The 16,484-nt window shown below is 50.8% G+C and overlaps 6 protein-coding genes across 6 annotated transcripts; 2 read left to right on the plus strand and 4 right to left on the minus strand.

The window, feature by feature from the left end:
- Nucleotides 1–1,006: 1,006 nt before the first annotated feature.
- On the minus strand, nt 1,007–2,879 carry PV05_03883 (uncharacterized protein; the record flags this gene model as incomplete). Its single annotated transcript, XM_013464564.1, has 3 exons — nt 1,007–1,564; nt 1,605–2,301; nt 2,473–2,879. 3 exons carry the CDS (start codon nt 2,877–2,879, stop codon nt 1,007–1,009), a joined length of 1,662 nt encoding a protein of 553 aa, XP_013320018.1.
- A 668-nt stretch (nt 2,880–3,547) lies between these two features.
- PV05_03884 (uncharacterized protein) lies at nt 3,548–5,512 on the minus strand (the record flags this gene model as incomplete). The annotated part of the gene is made up of 3 exons (XM_013464565.1): nt 3,548–3,953; nt 4,004–5,014; nt 5,064–5,512. 3 exons carry the CDS (start codon nt 5,510–5,512, stop codon nt 3,548–3,550), a joined length of 1,866 nt encoding a protein of 621 aa, XP_013320019.1.
- Nucleotides 5,513–7,147: 1,635 nt separating this feature from the next.
- On the minus strand, nt 7,148–7,807 carry PV05_03885 (aspartyl/glutamyl-tRNA(Asn/Gln) amidotransferase, C subunit; the record flags this gene model as incomplete). Its single annotated transcript, XM_013464566.1, has 1 exon — nt 7,148–7,807. The coding sequence occupies one exon, from the start codon at nt 7,805–7,807 to the stop codon at nt 7,148–7,150; it is 660 nt and encodes a 219-aa protein (XP_013320020.1).
- Nucleotides 7,808–7,992: 185 nt separating this feature from the next.
- PV05_03886 (uncharacterized protein) lies at nt 7,993–9,336 on the plus strand. Its single transcript, XM_013464567.1, has 2 exons — nt 7,993–8,289; nt 8,346–9,336. The coding sequence occupies exons 1-2, from the start codon at nt 8,133–8,135 to the stop codon at nt 9,065–9,067; spliced, it is 879 nt and encodes a 292-aa protein (XP_013320021.1). The 5' UTR covers nt 7,993–8,132; the 3' UTR covers nt 9,068–9,336.
- PV05_03887 (uncharacterized protein) lies at nt 9,225–11,949 on the minus strand. The gene is made up of 2 exons (XM_013464568.1): nt 10,394–11,949; nt 9,225–10,346 (listed from the first exon to the last, which is right to left on the minus strand). Exons 1-2 carry the CDS (start codon nt 11,816–11,818, stop codon nt 9,450–9,452), a joined length of 2,322 nt encoding a protein of 773 aa, XP_013320022.1. The 5' UTR covers nt 11,819–11,949; the 3' UTR covers nt 9,225–9,449.
- Nucleotides 11,950–13,785: 1,836 nt separating this feature from the next.
- PV05_03888 (glutamine synthetase) lies at nt 13,786–15,968 on the plus strand. Its single transcript, XM_013464569.1, has 6 exons — nt 13,786–13,958; nt 14,018–14,062; nt 14,115–14,207; nt 14,647–15,151; nt 15,201–15,596; nt 15,656–15,968. Exons 1-6 carry the CDS (start codon nt 13,956–13,958, stop codon nt 15,715–15,717), a joined length of 1,104 nt encoding a protein of 367 aa, XP_013320023.1. The 5' UTR covers nt 13,786–13,955; the 3' UTR covers nt 15,718–15,968.
- The last annotated feature ends 516 nt before the right edge of the window (nt 15,969–16,484 follow it).

Below are 16,484 nucleotides of genomic sequence, written 5' to 3' on the forward strand. Positions count from 1 at the left end.
TCACGAAAACGGCCATCCAGCGTGGCAACTTCGGTTTGAAGAGAACTCAATTCCGGTTGGCTTCGACCAGTTCATCTTGTTTCGCAGCGACCAGGCCTTTTTATTCTCGTATCTCTTCGTCCTTGGCTTTGATTTGGGCATTTTTATGGGCAACCTCTGCAATGCGAGCCTCGAAGTCGTTGAGCAAGATGTTTTTGGTGTGTGTAGCATGTTCCTGTACCTGCATTGCCTCTGACCTCTTCTTCTTTCGACCTCAATTGCTGCGCATCCTTCTTGTGGCTGGCTTCCAACCTGGGAACTTTGTCACGCTCGGCTTTCAGCTTGTCCGTCAGGTGCTTGTTGTCCGATGCCAATGAGATCTTCTGCTCGGACATTCTGGACAGCTGCTCTAGGATTTCTCCCTTCTCCGCGTAGACATCGTCTATCATTGCGGCTAGTTCTCTGCGGGTGTTCTCAGCCTCTTCACATGCCTCATCGATTCCTTTTCTTTCGCGCTCGATTTCTTCGTTGGCGGAGTTTTCGATGGCTTCAATCGCCTCCCAAGCTTGATCCATGGTCTGAACAGTATTCTCGAGGGTTTTCAATGGCAGAATTCCGAATGGGGAGATTATTGCGCGATTGGAAGGTAAGAACTCTCTGTGGATGTAATGGTTGGTTTATTTTCGAGCAGAAGATTGTTTCGTTGTTCAGGCGGCGGTGCCTGCCTTTGTTGGGATGAATCCTGGGACAGAGTGAAGATGCATTTTTACACTAGTGCATGACAAGGTAGTGAAGACAAGAGTGTCGTTGAGCAACTGTTTGATGTTGAAGGGCTCCGAATACACAAAGTAGTAGGAGACTAGCGTTGTTAATGTTTAGTGCCAGACAAACAAAGCTCATATAGGAGGGTAGGCTGATTTGAGGGGGCATAGATAGCATCCGAGACCGGGAAAACGCTTCTTCAGATGCATCTCTCGCCTGGAACACATTGCGGGATATCCTGCATTGTACGCCTACAGTATCCCTATCAATTCCTAACCTGCCAACCCCGAGAATTGAAGAAATCACATCGGGCGGCCGCGTCGGGATCTGGTGTTGGGCTTATACTGTTATACGTGACAGCCTGGATAGTAAAGCCCACCCCTTCCCCGTCTGCCTCCGACCCTTGCCCACTCGATATGTAGCTTGGCCAGTATGGTGCGCTTGCATCTCTTAACGGATTCGGATCATGGAATACCGTGAAACTTACCCAGTAACTCGTCATGATGTGTGCCAGACTTAGATTGTTCGCACTGGGGTAGTTTGTCACGTTAGAGGAGATGAAGGGGTTGGTGGCACCGTGGAGCTCAGTGCCGGCAGCAAAAGTAAGTTTGAAGACGGCGGAGCTGTTGGAGAGCGAATCCACCATGGACGAGGCCATATAGTACGTCGGACAGTTTATGATGAAGTCGCCAAACCAGGTCTGGCGCTGGAAGAAGGTGCTGTTGAAGGAGCTGCGCGGATAAAGCGAGTAGAGACGCGAGAAGAACGAAGGCCCAGCAGAGGGGAAGAGATCCTCAGCCTGTTTCGGAAGTTCCGTCAGTAGCTGCAGAAAAGAAAGGAAGAGGGAGATTGTCAAAGCTCACGTCTGTGGTCTCGTCAATCTGGGATGTTTGGGTGACGTTGGAGAAGATGTAGCCCTCGTAAGCATCACGGTTGGTGATCAATGGGACCTTGTAGAAATTTCCCCTGGCAAATTCTTGGTCGGGCAGATCGCGAATGAACTTGCCGTCCACCACAGGGCCCCAGTAGTAAACGCCGTACGCGTTCCCAGGTCCGGGGTACGTTGCATTGATCACCGCCTGGTTGAGGTCTCCCAGCGTCTCAAACGACAGGCCTCGGAGGCAGTTAAGATCCGAGCAGTTTGACAGTTTCAACGCCGTATTGTACTGAATGTTCTGGCTGCTCCGGTTCACCAGTGGTTGCCACCAGGGATGATCCGCAATCGCCGCCGCAAAGGGAGCAAAATCAGAGCCGCCATTGGCGATCAGCTGGCATGATACGCTGCCACCACCAGCCGAACCTCCCCAAAGCGTCACCCGGCCTGGATCGCCCCCGAAGGCACGAATATTACGTTGGACCCAATCCAACGCAGCACGTTGATCGAGAAGACCAGCGTTCAAGGCTCCATTCTCTGCAATGACATCCCCGCCCATGAAGCCAAACATTCCCAAACGGTACTGGATGCCCACGTAGATAATGTTGCCGTTGGACCGGTTTACCAGAGCATCGCCAGGGTAGGAGAACGGAGCGCTGCCACTAACGTAGCCACCACCGTGAATGCTAGTTTACGACATTCCAAGTCAAAGTCTGCAAGTTTGATGGGGACGGAAGCTGAATGATGCCGAACCAGAAAAGAAGACCTTCTCCAGGGCCTGACTGCGGAGTGGTATGCAGCCATGTTCCGCGAAGGGCTTGCCCCAATGACCAGAAGAGGATTGGATGTCTACTTACGTGAAAAGTACTGGCAGAGCTGTTGAAACCGGGTTGGAAGGCACCAAGACATCAAGTAGAAGACAATCCTCTGATTGTCCCTGTGGCGCTGATGGGGAAGTGTAGGTTGACTTTGCGGAGGACTGATAGCACGCTGGGCCGAGGGTCGAAGCATTTATGGTCCGACCGTTATAGTTGTTCATGTATTCGATTGGTGACGGCTTGCCCCAGCGTGATTCGCCTGTTGGAGGAGCAGCATAACGGATGCCACGGTAGTAGTTGATGCCGGCGGTGGCATTCTGGTAGCCGCTATATTTCACATAGCCGAGATCAATGACCGGAAAGGTTGACGAAGGCGGCTGTGCTTCCGAGAAAGTGGTAAGGAAGAGGAGGAGGGCAGATGCTGCTCTAGGGAAGGAGAATATCATCGCTGGGCCCTTTCCAAGTCAAGCAGATAAATGAAGGCGAATCGAAGGAATACGATGCATTTGTGATTGATTCTCATCTCCCACTTACCGTCTTATGTAGTCCCAGGACTCGACCTTTAGCCGGCCTGCAGCAAGCGAGAGAGGGGAAGTTCCTCGTGGATACATGGATGGTGTGGAGGTAGACCCGTAGAAGCGACGATATGGAGATTTTCTGGGGGATGAACACTGATCTCGCAGTCGGAATGTGGCCGGGGAAATATCATTGGGCCTCGTTACAGGAGGTGAAGACGGGACGAGGACTGCCTGACTCTTAAAAATCCATGATATTGGTGCGAGTTTTAATGCCGGCGGGGTAGCGGCACCAGTAGGTTTCTGCCGACTCTATCAAGAATAGTTCAAGCAAAAGAACGCAACCTGCTGTGCCGCAAAGAGAGGAGTTGGTTGGGTCAACAGGCGCGAAGGGGGAAATCTGGGCGATCCAGAACACAGCCATCAAATCGTGAATGGGAAGTATTTCGCCGGAGTTTAGAGCAGTGCACAATATTTTTTGATCGGCCCTAAGTAAGGACAATGGGAACATTTGGCACGTGAGTTCATAGTATGCATTATCTCAGGTTGGCGTAAAACAACACGAGTGTGAGTGCCCCATCCTGCCCAAAGATAAGCTATCATTGCAAGTCGGTATGGCGAAAGTCCATCTTGACGGCAATGTTCAACCCGGGGAGCACGGGGACTTCTTGTTGCTGAATTTGCTGCCGCTGTTGTCCAAGGCTTATGACGGTGTCGCCGATATGCTTCGGCAGCGGATCAGCACCAGAGCGGTCCTTGGCCTGATCAATCAAGTCCTCGAAGTCGAGATGGTTCGTGACGCGAACAATGGTCGAGAAGTTGTTGGTGAAGCAGGCGCCGTTCTTGTAGATAGCGAAAGCCCCGATACCAATACAAAGCAGGGACATTGTGTTGCTGATGAAGTAGGCGATGATCAGGGCTTCTGGCTCATAGACATAGTCGGAGCGAAACCACCTCGAAGTCGCATTAACGGCGGTCATGGATGAATCAGAATCACCAGTGTGCCTGCAAGGACGTCAATCATGTAGCATTCAAAAGCTCGTGTAGTGACTTACTCTGGCAATTCTCCGTAACGGAGACCCACAGTCATGTTCTTGAAAAAATCCTCCATCTGGTGCATCATGTACTGAGCAGAATCGCTCGGGTCCAATCCAGGTTGTACGGGGAGCAGGGCCGAGTTCATTTGCAGTGTATGCGTACCGTAAATGGTTGTGGATCCGTTGGAGGGAGGAAGCACGTAGAAGAATTGAGTAAAAGTCCAGCCAAAAGCTTCCATGAGAGCTTGCGTGCTGAAAGCGTTTCCGATTTCCAGTGAGCTCATATCGTCCGAAATGTGGGCTTGAGTAGCTTGCCAGTTCAAAAAGGTGGTGTTCGCCGTCACATTCTGCTCTCCTGTCGTTCGAACATCAAAATGCGTTTGATATGACGCATTGTACATAGCACAAGTTATCAGGGCATCGGACGTTTGTGTTACGGTCGAGACTCGTTCCATTTGACCATCACCATTGTTCCCTTGAGTAAGTCCACTGGTATTGAGGTAGACGTAGAATCGTGCTGCATCGGAGGAGACATAATCAAGGTTGTCACTGCTTAAGCCGTTGCCCTGTTTGATCAGATCTTCGAAAAATGAAGTATTGACATCCGAAGCACCAACTTGTGGCACCCAACCAAAATAAACGATTTGTGAGTTTGAAAAGGAGTACCCGTGATATGCAAACAAACTGTTGGTAAGATTCCGGAGAGCATGTCCAACCGACTTAAGCATCTCATCCTCTGCAGGTGAGCAAGATAGGGCTGGACCAAAGAAATGGGTCGAATACGTGACGTTCGTATCTGGTCGTGGCACTGAAAGCAGCGCATTGGCTAATTGGACCCTTCCTACATTCCGCGTGGTCTCCACGGTCATTCCCTTGTACAGAGAAGAGCCATTGCCTGGCACGGTAGTAGCGTAGAACGAAATGCCGCCATATTGCCTGTCGGGAATCATGATCATCGTATTGGAGGTTTGTAGCTGAGATTGCACTGTCAAGGTACCCGGCGTAAATACAGCCGACAGAGGTAGACACCTGCTATTCATTAGCTGTTTTGATCGACCACTCTCATAGAATAGCGAACCATATCACAAACGCCAGAAAAGCCAGCATTGGTCGTTTGCGCCAGAAACCGACATTGACGAACCGCAAAGTGTTGTTCGTTGCAGCCAACATGGTGTCTATTGACGACACTCTGGAAGGCTTCCGCTGCAGATACAGCCAGAGGTACTGAGAGTACGCGACTGTCGTAGAAGCAGCTAGAAAGAGTCTCGACATGAAAGCAAAGGCAGTTTCAAGCCGACGAACCCATTGCTGCTCGGTTGCACTGCCGGCACTCCGACCCTCAAGAAAGCTATTGAACAGGTGGTGGAACAGAGACACCATGATGCCACTGAACAGGCTGACAACCATGATAGCTGGTGCTCGCCAGTGTATGCCGTCCTCGGCTCGGAGACAGGCAAGATGTGTCCCCCATGGCTTGACTATGTCCGACAATGACATTGAGTATTCCCGAGCCTGCTGTCGCAGCATGTTGGGCAGGTGAGTCAAGTTGTGACATCGCTTGGGGCGCAGAAGGGCTCGAGGTGAGGCGGTGAGTTATGATTCTGATATAAAGAACTCCATCTCTCCTCCCGTCACGACCTAGGGATCCCAGCCGCGCGAGAGGGATGATCCACGATCCACGCTGGAAAGCCGTGTTGATAGTGCTTTCAGCCGAGCCGTGGGAGGGTCTGCAAGGGGAATAGTATCTTTCAGTACCATACCACAGTCTGGGGTCGATTGACGGTCCTATCACGGGCTTCCGTCAAGCGTTATTTTGAGGGTTGTCGATCCTCGCTCGTCTCAGGCAATGGAGATTCGCTCTTAATTAATCCTCGCCTCAAGCTTACTTACTATGCATGAACGAAGAGTCTTGACGTCAGTCCTTGAATGCATTTTGGTAGGAATTACCTTGAAACGGTAAACGATATGTGGTTGGCGGCTCCGAAATTTGGGGGCCACGAAAGACGATGGCGCGGGCGGGCTAAAAGTGCTTCTTTCTTAAGCGAACTTGGTGTGCATCACCTAATGCAGGGGATCGCCTTCGAGGATGACTGAAGGAATGGAGGCGGCCTGACTCCAGAGAAGTGTTTCGATGGATCAGGGAGGTCTAGCAGTCCTCTTATCAAAAGCAGTCAACTCGGTCCACTGTCATCATCTCAAATTCGTATCTCCTTCATGGGAGGGACCGGCAGACGTTCTCTTTGCTTGGTTGAAGTCCCATTGACCATCTACGAGTTCAGGTCACATAGGGGAAAATGGCCCCTCCCCTCAATATCAGATCGTTCCATTTTCGTCAGATCTGCTGCGGTAAAGACGCCTAACCAACACTGATAACTCATCCGCAAGATTTGGTCAGCACCTTTTTGCGAGGTTCGGACGCTTACTTGCTGTGACTTCAGGGATGTTGCGGGTTCGATTGGTTGACTTCTGAAACAAGGCCTCATGAATACGGTCGATGCATGTGGCCAAAGGTCTGATCATGGCGCGTAAAGTACAAGTATGTATATTCACCGGCAATACTGCCTTGTAGAGTCTAGCCAGGCAAACGTTGGCGGCCTTAATGCCCCATTGTCGGCTCGAGGGGCTTCGATTCTAGACAATACTCGTACCGAGTTGTACTTGTATGCCGCGATCTCGGTGGACGCTTCTCATTGAGTGACAGGATCGACGTCGAAGTTGTAGGCGCGTGCCGTGGGTAAGGCACCTGCCTGTTCGGGGCGAGGCACAATCCCGCCCCCACGGTCTGGAGTACTCAGGACATGATTTTCTTGAAGCCTTGGGTGTTCCGCATCCTTGATCAACTGACAAGACTGGAATTATCAAGGAGCACTTCAGCGAATGCTCGTGTGCTTTGGAAGAGAACCTCTTCGGATTCTCAGCTTTGGCAGATCTCAGTCCCAGACAATTGCGCAGCTCGAAGATAACCGTTCCGCTGAGTTAAACGTGCAACGACGTGCATATCCGAGTTCATTTTCCAGTTGTTATTCGTCCAGTTGAGCCGCTCTTGCATGATATGCTTTGTTGAGCAATGGTTTCCATTGCCATGAGTGAGACCGGTGTATGCGCCATAGGCATGCATGCCAACATCCCTTGGATCTTGGTATCTCGTCAGAACAGCTGTGTTCAGCCTGTTTGTCCGGTGTCCTTTCTACTCTTTCTCACGACGAAATACTGTCCTCTTTTCTTGTCCAATTCGTGCTTAGGATCATCGCTCAGTCGGAAAGGATTCTCAAGCCGGTCGTCCGCTTTCTCAGGCTGCCATGGTTTTGCATTTTGATAAACGACTCTCGAAGGCTCTATATCCTTCTTTCTGCGTATTGTGCCGTTCTTACCGCGTTCCTCCTCAAGAGCTAGGAACTCACTCAGAGACTCTTTCGTAATCCGGCGCTCGGATTTCGCCTCTTCGGTCTCGTCACGGATGGCCACCAAAGGTTCAACTCCTGTTGTGTCTACCTTCTGGATCTCCTTGACGAAGTGAATTTGCTGGCGGAGGGTGTCCAGCATGCTCGACTCTTCTTCTTCATTGGTTGGTAGAGGGAGCGCAGAAAGACGTAGGAGGTGATGTAATTTCTCGCGCGTGATCTCAGAGTTGTCCTCGGCCTTTGCGCGAAGAGGAGGCATCAACGAGGCCACAGACCACGTAGGCTTTTCGAGGAGTTGGGAGATTCGAGGATTAATATCGATATGCTTGACGAGTCTGAGAAATTTGTCTCTCTCCGGACTCTTTTCGGGACCACAGAGATGCGTCCGGATAGAAAACTGTGGCCTTGGAATTCGAGGCATATTAAGGGTTCTGAAGCTGTACCCTACATTGCTTTGTACATCGGGATTTCAGCGGATGGCTGTAAACAATGGGAGTTCGCGCTGCGGAACATTTCCATCGCAGCCAAAATGTCTGGGCGGAACGACTAACATGTGGGGCTCCGCTGCGCAAGGCTCCATCTGGCGTCTCTCTTGACCTTACGTATCACCCATTGATTGACATACACATATACATCTTCCTCGAAGTCTCGATAACCTTGGACGAAGGGGCATCTGAGAACCCCAGTCATCGAATCCTTTCTACGGCCGGTTCACCATCTTCATCCATTCGGTCTCCGCCCTCACAATGGCCGGCGACCCTCGAGCACTACTCCAAAAAGCCGAGAAAGCCGCCTCAGGTGCAACAGGCGGCTTCAGCTTCTTCGGCGGACGAGGAGAGAAATGGGAAAACGCAGCAGATCTCTACACACAAGCAGCCAATGCCTTCCGGGTACAAAAGCAGAGTAAGCATACACAAAACAGTTCCTGACCAGACACTAACATGCATGTTCTTGTGTAGATCTTGAAGCAGGCAAGGCGTTCGAGAAGGCCGCATCGATACAACAAACCAAACTCAACGAGCCCGACGACATGGCCAACACCCTCACCGAGGCCTTCAAAGTCTACCGCAAAGAGTCACCGAACGATGCCGCGCGCGTCCTCACCACCGCCATCACACACTACACCACAAAAGGCAATTTCCGGCGCGCCGCAACACACCAGCAGAATCTCGCAGAGGTATACGAGATGGAGATCGGCGACCAGAAAAAGGCCCTGGAAGCCTACGATACCGCCGCGCAATGGTACGAGAGCGACAACGCCGAAGCCCTGGCGAACAAGCTGTACCTGAAAGTTGCGGACCTCGCGGCGCTCGAGGGCGACTATCAGAATGCGATTTCGAAACTCGAAACCGTGGCCAAGTCGTCGCTCAACAACAACCTCATGCGCTGGTCCGTGAAAGATTATTTCCTCAAGGCCGGCATCTGCCACCTGGCGGCGGGAGATCAGGTGGCTACGAAGCGCGCTCTCGAGCATTACAAAGAACTGGATAACAGTTTCGCGGGGACGAGGGAGAATATGCTGCTTACGGACTTGGTGGCTGCGGTCGAAGAAGGTGATCAGGAGGGCTTTGCGGATAAATTGTTCCAATTCGATCAGTTGAGTAAATTGGACAAGTGGAAGACGACGCTGTTGTTGAGGGTTAAGAACGCTATTGAGAAGGAAGAAGAAGACTTTTCGTAAGCAATTACTGCTGATGAGGTTGTGATATGAAGTTACGAGCAATAGCAGAGTACAATTCATGAGGCGTTGACGGGTTGATGGGCTGGTGGCTGCATTGAAATTCGACACCGAGCAGTAAGCTCAATCACTAGATCGGCGTATTTCCATATCGATTCGATCGAGCCTTGACCTTGTCTATTGGCAATGCACAAATAACTACGGTTGCCCTCCCGTGTGTATATCATAACCCAAAATGCTAGCTCGTACAATATATCACATCCCAATGCGGTCGTCCGGTTGTTTTTCTTTACGCTGTCGAGAGCCATTGTTTTCTCGTAAAGTCCATGCATTAACCGGCAACATCATGACAAGAAACAAAGATTAGGCCGGCCCATCATCCAGATTAGCACCACGTGAAGACTGGCTGCTTTCCCTTGATCGTCTCAAGCCTTTCAACAATAACCTTGCGCTTATGCTGCTCCATATCACTTGCCGCGGCATAGCCAAGGTCCCCTTCAAGATCATCACCCTCGTACACTATGGGTGGCTGTTTTCCACTTCTTGTGGACATAGAGCGCTGCCTACGCGTACTCGTCCGTGAAGTGGTGTCGCGGCGTGGAAATTCAAAGCTGAATCGATTCTTATTCTTCATGGCCGGTCGGGGCGGTAGACTTGCGCTGTTCCCCAGACTGTTTCTCGCTTCCTTGGCGAAATCCATCGTGTCAAATCCGCTGATATTAACAGGACTGGCCGGTCCTTCTTCGCCAGGCATGAATGAAAGATCAGCAGCACTGTCCTCACGTGTCAAATCGAAGCGGTTTGGGTTTGGCAACTCCATGGTCGGCGATCCAAGAAGGTCGTGCACTGGAGCCTGGCGCCCAGGCGGAGCAGAAGCGTAGGAAGCTCCTATGTCCATCTCTTCCTGCTGATCATACCGTCGCGGTTTGCGGTGCATCTCAGTCGACGGCATGCGCATGGGGATCGCTACTGGGACGTCAACCAGGTCGTCCCAGACACAGACCCGGGTCCTTCTGGTCAGTTCGAGCGGTCCGTGGTCATCCTGTTTAAGAGTCTCGACTACATTCCACGCTTGACCTTTCATGACGGCGATTTGTCGGGCAAACATGCTCTCCTTGAAGTCGTCATCAAGTGCAAACACCCTTCTTAGAGCTAATTGGGTCTCGCTCCACCATGCTGTAGAGGTCAAGAGAGGGAGGAAATGATCTCGAGTTTTCTTGGAAAAGGGCTGTCCGATGAGTGATACCGGCAGAAATAGCCAGCCAAAGGGAAAGCTTCGCCACTGCGCATCATTAGCAAAGAAGATAAGACGGCGACACAAGTACTTACAGCATCGGGATGCTTCCAAGGCCAGGACAGACTGTTGTCGATGGCTCCAAGCGTTATTGAGCAACTGTTTTCTTGACCGACGGAAGGTGTAGTTGACCGACTCTCCATAGCCTCATACCTTCGATAAGGCCTCGACGTATTTGACTCCGGTCGTGGGCTCACAGATGCCTGCCGCGGGAGGGCCTCTCCGTTCTGAGCATTGCCATTCAGCTTTGGAGGTTCGGCCACAATTGAAACCTCCTCCAGCTTCCAATCAATCTTGATCATCCAGTTATCCAATCCTCGATCCGTATTTCGCATGATATAGTCTAGTATGACAAGCTTTTCTAGCTCTTCTCGGAATGCTTGCTTTATCGTTGGTGTCCAATGGAATTTCGGAGCCTGCTCTTGAGGCTGTGGTGACTGAATTCGAGGCGCCTCCTCTTCGTCATCAGATTGTGCCGCATTCGGCATACAGTTCGACAGCGGCCTCCTCTTCCTTTTATGTTCTATATCAGCCCGGAAGTCGGTTGTTTGATCTGGCCAGGGGTTCTCGCGGAGGAATATGTTCGCGTCCTTGAATCCCTTGAGGAAGACTTGAAAGCTGCCCACTTTCGCAGGCAAGCTCTTCTTTCCTCTCCAACTACTCCTTCGTTCCCAGAAATCGTAGTAGAATGACTTTGACGACAGCCAGACCACGTCGGTATATGGCACGAGAAAGGTTCTCAGCTGGCAGTCAAGGACGTACGCGGCGGCTTCGGAGACGTAGGACAAGTTCGGAATGAGGCAGGCTCTGCCAAAGAAGAAGGGAAACAGGTTTCTGTGGATCCATTTGGTCCATTTCGGGTTTCTGGAAGCATAGGGTTCTTCATCTTTGGGTTTGAACACTCCAACGACTTTGCCTTCGCTGTTACGAGCAAAATAGCTTCCGGAGCTACCCTGAGATATCATCTTCGGGTGAACATTCATCTCGATAGCAATTCTGACACTCTCGACAATATCGTCAAACTGGTATTTGGTCATTCGCTGGTCTTCTGCGGCGGCATAGCTAGCCAGGTCTTGCGCAGTGTAAGGTTGGATTCCAGGAGGCGCTTGAAAGACGGAATGGTGTATCTCCAACTGCTCCTCCTCTTGCGTTTTGCCCTTGACAGAATGTATCTTGAACTTTGTTACAATCTCTTCTGCCCATCTCTCTAACCGAGCATTGATGGCTTTGATGTCCACACCGGACGAATTGCTTCTCATACGTCGCGCAGGTCTTCGTCTGTGGTCCTGGTAAGGGCCGGAGCGCATGCTCTCTCGAGGCCCTGGTTGTATCGAGGCATATCGAGTCGTCAGAGGCGTCGTGTGGTAGGTTTCGTTATCTGATTCTTCATCTCCTAACGGCTCATCTTCGTCTGCCTGCGCAAGTCGAGCGTATCCGGATGTCGGTCTGTGGCGCGGCATGGCTCAGACTGAAAGCCATACGTGGACGATGTTACTATAGGAGGGTCCGATTTTGTTCTTCCAAAGAATAGGTTCTAGAAGGAATAATACAGCATGGTGAAGTAGAAATCGGATCTACGCCTGGATACTACGAGTATTCAAGCCACCTCCTGCAAATGTTTAGGTAAGGCCCGGATGTATTCTAGGGGCTGCGCGTCAGTGATCACATACTCGAACCTACGGTAGGCATACGGCGCATCATAATTGCACCCGATTCCGACACTGGATCTCATTTCTCTCTGGAAGCAATTGCCTGTAGTGCCTGTGAAGTTGCGCTCTGAAGCTTTCGCATGCAGGTAATTTCAATATCAGGCGACGAGATTACTGTCTAGGATCAGGTCAAGCACATCGTGTTCGTCAGCAAATCGTTCTACTGGATTCCTTCCTTGATTTCGATTGCATTTCGGGCCTTGTTGAGGCTTGCAAAGATTGATCTCGTTGTCATGCAGGGAATCCGCAAGAGGGAGTCCACAGTCTCATCAAATCCTACCTTGCCCTACTTCATTTATTCGATGATGCCACAGACCCTAGGCCTACTCGTATGGGTTCTTGACCAGGACAGTATTTCCAGCGAATAACGCCGGTTGATATCTTGCAACGGCAAGGATCTTAGGGGGCATCCATGGGGTCTCCAGAACTTGTGGTGATCGACCATGATCAGCCTGCGGCTTTGATCCTCGCAAAAATGTAGCATCGACCCTCGAACATGGGGCACGTGGGGTGCATATGTGACCGTTCCAGACATCTCGGAGCTGTCATCAGACTTGAAAAGCTGAGCAACCGCGACAACATCCTTCGATGTGCTTGGTGAAGACTTGCTTATACCTCACCGCATGCTCATTCTTGCAATAAGGAAAAGAAATATTGGAAAAACAAAGTGTCAGGAGTACTAGGTAGGTTGCTGCTCATCTGCATATTTGCCGTTGTTAGCCAAACCCATTTTTGAGCCCAACGCGAGTCCTTATCGTCAAAGCCTGATTGGCGCAAACCTTCCATTCGGCCACAAAACGCAATGACATGCAACGAAATCGGAATATATTTTGGTGACGGAAGAAAACTTCGGTACAGAACGAGCTGCAAGGTACCGAATATTAGTTGCTGGGATAATTCATGCCTAGAACGCTGTCATTGCTTCTGTGATGTTGGCCAGGCAGTTATGTTGTTTTCTAGTAGACACAATCATGCCACACTCCAGTGTCTGGCCTATTCTAACTCGGGTTGATGATAGAGCGACTACACGTAGTAGGCAACCAAGACCGTGCTATAGAAATCCCACTGTGGAGTTTACTATTACTTTTGGGTGTCGGCACAATGACCGTGTGCCGGATTCGGGCGCACCGTTACCCATGAAAGAGCCCTTGTTGTTGTCGCAGGTTTCTTGCATTTCAGGATACGTGTGTCACCGTTTCTTTGTTTCCTGCTTTGTGTCTGTTTGTGGTCGTCATAGCACACATCATCGCGCGGGAATCACGGTGACACACGGGGAGTGAACAAGGGTTGAGCTGTAATCTCGAGCGATTCAAAGAAGCAAAACCGAGCGAGTTCCTTATCGCGCGCACTTTGTTGGAATTGGATGGATGCTGAATGGTTGAAAGGGAGAAGAAGAACAGTGGAGAAGGAAGCGAGAAGCGATAATCGGATTCCGATAATTGCCACGAGTCGGCACAGCTTTGGGGACCCTGCACTCCGTTTGTTGAGAATCGGGGCCAGTGGTTAGGCGGAGTGGCCGCCGGCGCGGTAACCAGCAGGCGGTTCTAGGCTTGCTTGCGTTACTTGGTACAGGGTGAGGGGGCCAATCTTTTGGACTGGCGGGGCAAAGGGCGGGCGGGCAACACACACTTGCGCTTCCAGGGTGGCTGCGTGCAGAATCACTGACGAACAAGAGCTCCCTCCCGCCCTCGGAGCAGCGAGCTCCATTTGTAGATTTATTTATTCTTTACTCCCTGCCCTTCTTCCCTCGTTATCTATCTTCACTTTCACACCTCACTCCTCTGCCTGATTTTCTCCTACGCCGTTCAATTGATCTTTGGACAATTGTACATACCACAATCCTCGTCCATACCACTTTTCTTCACATTCCTGACCACCACAGCTCATCATGGTATGCTGCCCATATCTCACCACGTGCGCACTTGTGACCAGGCCACTGACTCTTCTCAGGCTTCAGGCATCGGTGAATCTACCGTCGTTTCTAACGCTTCCAACGTGAGTCTTGTTTCTGGTGTCCTTTGTCTGGGCAAATCTGACTCTCCTCCAGTTGGCCAAGTACATGAAATTGGACCAAAGAGGCAAGGTTCTCGCTGAATACATCTGGATTGATGGTTCAAACGGCCTCCGAAATAAGACAAAGGTAAGCGCATCCTTTCTCCCCTTCGTCTCACTCAGCATCACACCGCCAATTCCCTTCTCGGCATTCCTGCACTGCACCTGGACAAAGCCAACACCCGATATATCGCATTCAACGATTATCCAAAATCCCGCAGTTCCGACAAACAACCGGCTTGTTATTTCAATGGTTGACCCCACGCTGGGTAACCCTGGCCCATGCAGCGTTGCGCTAGAGGCGTGGCTCAACAACCGATACTTTTGGTGCTGCGCCGCCGCCCAAACCATCTTTCTCGCCAATCAATTTCGGGTCGGCCGATCTCGGGACATCGGATAACGACGTCAAAGTGCGCCCTGCGCCAACGTTATTAATGGCTACTCCGATGCGGTTCAACGGCGAATTGACACATTTAAATTGATCTGACTCGTGGAACCATCTTGCTGACTGACTTGGCGATTTCTAGACTTTGAGCAAGGCTCCCAAGAGCGTTGATGATCTCCCAGAATGGAATTTCGACGGCTCCTCGACGGGTCAAGCCCCCGGTGACAATTCCGATGTCTACATCCGACCAGTTGCCATGTACCCCGATCCCATACGGTTGGGCGAGAACATCCTCGTCATGTGCGAGACCTGGGATCCCGATGGAACACCCAACAAATACAACTTTCGCCACGAAGCCGCACGTCTGATGGAAGCCAATGCCAAACATCAAGTTTGGTTCGGTCTGGAGCAAGAATACACTATGTTGGGTCCTGATGGCTGGCCATACGGCTGGCCCAAGGGTGGCTTTCCCGGTCCTCAAGGTCCTTATTACTGTGGTGTCGGCACTGGCCGTGTCTACTGCCGTGACATTGTCGAGGCACACCACAAGGCTTGCATGTACGCTGGTATCGAAATTTCTGGCACAAACGCCGAAGTTATGCCTGCGCAATGGGAGTACCAGGTCGGGCCTTGCGAGGGTATTGATCGTGAGTTTTTGACCTTGTCTAAATCTTGAATGGCTGCTGACAGTTTTAGTCGGTGACCAACTCTGGGTCTCTCGATGGCTCCTCCACCGTATCGCCGAAGAATTTGGTGTCGTCGTCTCCTTCAAGCCCAAGCCTATCCCCGGTGACTGGAACGGTGCTGGTCTCCACACCAACGTCTCATCCAAGGAGATGCGTGAGGAGGGTGGAATGAAATACATTGAAGAAGCCATGAAGAAGCTTGAGAAGCGTCATGTTGAACACATCAAGGTCTACGGCGAGGGCAACGAATTGCGTATGACTGGTGCCCACGAGACCTCAAGCCTCGACAAATTCACCTGGGGTATTGCCAACCGTGGCTCATCCGTCCGAATTCCCAGAGCCTGCGCCAGAGAAGGAAAGGGATACTTTGAAGACCGACGACCTGCTTCCAACGGTGACCCATACCGTAAGTTTTATTCTTACCATCAAGCCATAAGCACGTTGTGATTGACATCTTGGACACAGAAATCACTGGAATCATTATGGAAACTATCTATGGATCCTTACCCGAGGAGAAGTTCGAGTAAATGCTATGATTAGCGAGGCGAAAGTGATGGTGGTAAAGCAAGTCTAAACATAACAAGTTTGCTCTACGGATTCTACAAGGCGTTGATGGTGGTGATGACAATGGTGAAGCTGCTGCTTGCTGCTGTTCATGAGCGAATCCAATCGATTTGATGTGTCGTGGTAAATGATGGGACTCGAATAGAGCCGCTAGAGTTATAGCTGAATGAGTTGACACGATAAAAGACAATACCTAGTAGGCTTCTTGTTGCAACTGTCTTCGTACTTGCTACCTAGGTAAATATTGACTCGACCATTTCTCAGCTGCTATATCCTGCCTGCCTGTAGACGTGGTGACAGTAATTTCATTGCTTGTCCTTTCGCCAACTATGCAACTCGCAAAAGATACCCAGGATTCCGCTCTATTGCCTAACGACGGATCTACTTTGTTCAGAGATTTACACGTACTTTTGCGGCTTTTTTAACTCTTTCGAACCTCATGAATGGCAACACCAAGAACGAGACTGGAATACACACAGATCGAGCTCAAGATAAAGTTATCTTACAGTATGAGCGGTTTCCACACAACATTTGACGTCCACGCAGCCAATTGGGCTCGAGTATCGATGACACGGCAGAAATCGATCTGACCTCGACGTCCACCGCGTACAGACCCAATCAGACCCCGTCAGATAGCAGCAAAAGTCCCATCCGACACAATGAATCTGATTAGGTCAGCAGCCTGATATGCTTCCCATGATGAACAGACGGAGATGGTCGTCTTCTGATA

The sequence above is a fragment of the Exophiala xenobiotica genome, assembly GCF_000835505.1.
Source record: "Exophiala xenobiotica strain CBS 118157 unplaced genomic scaffold supercont1.2, whole genome shotgun sequence".
NCBI lineage: Eukaryota > Fungi > Ascomycota > Eurotiomycetes > Chaetothyriales > Herpotrichiellaceae > Exophiala > Exophiala xenobiotica.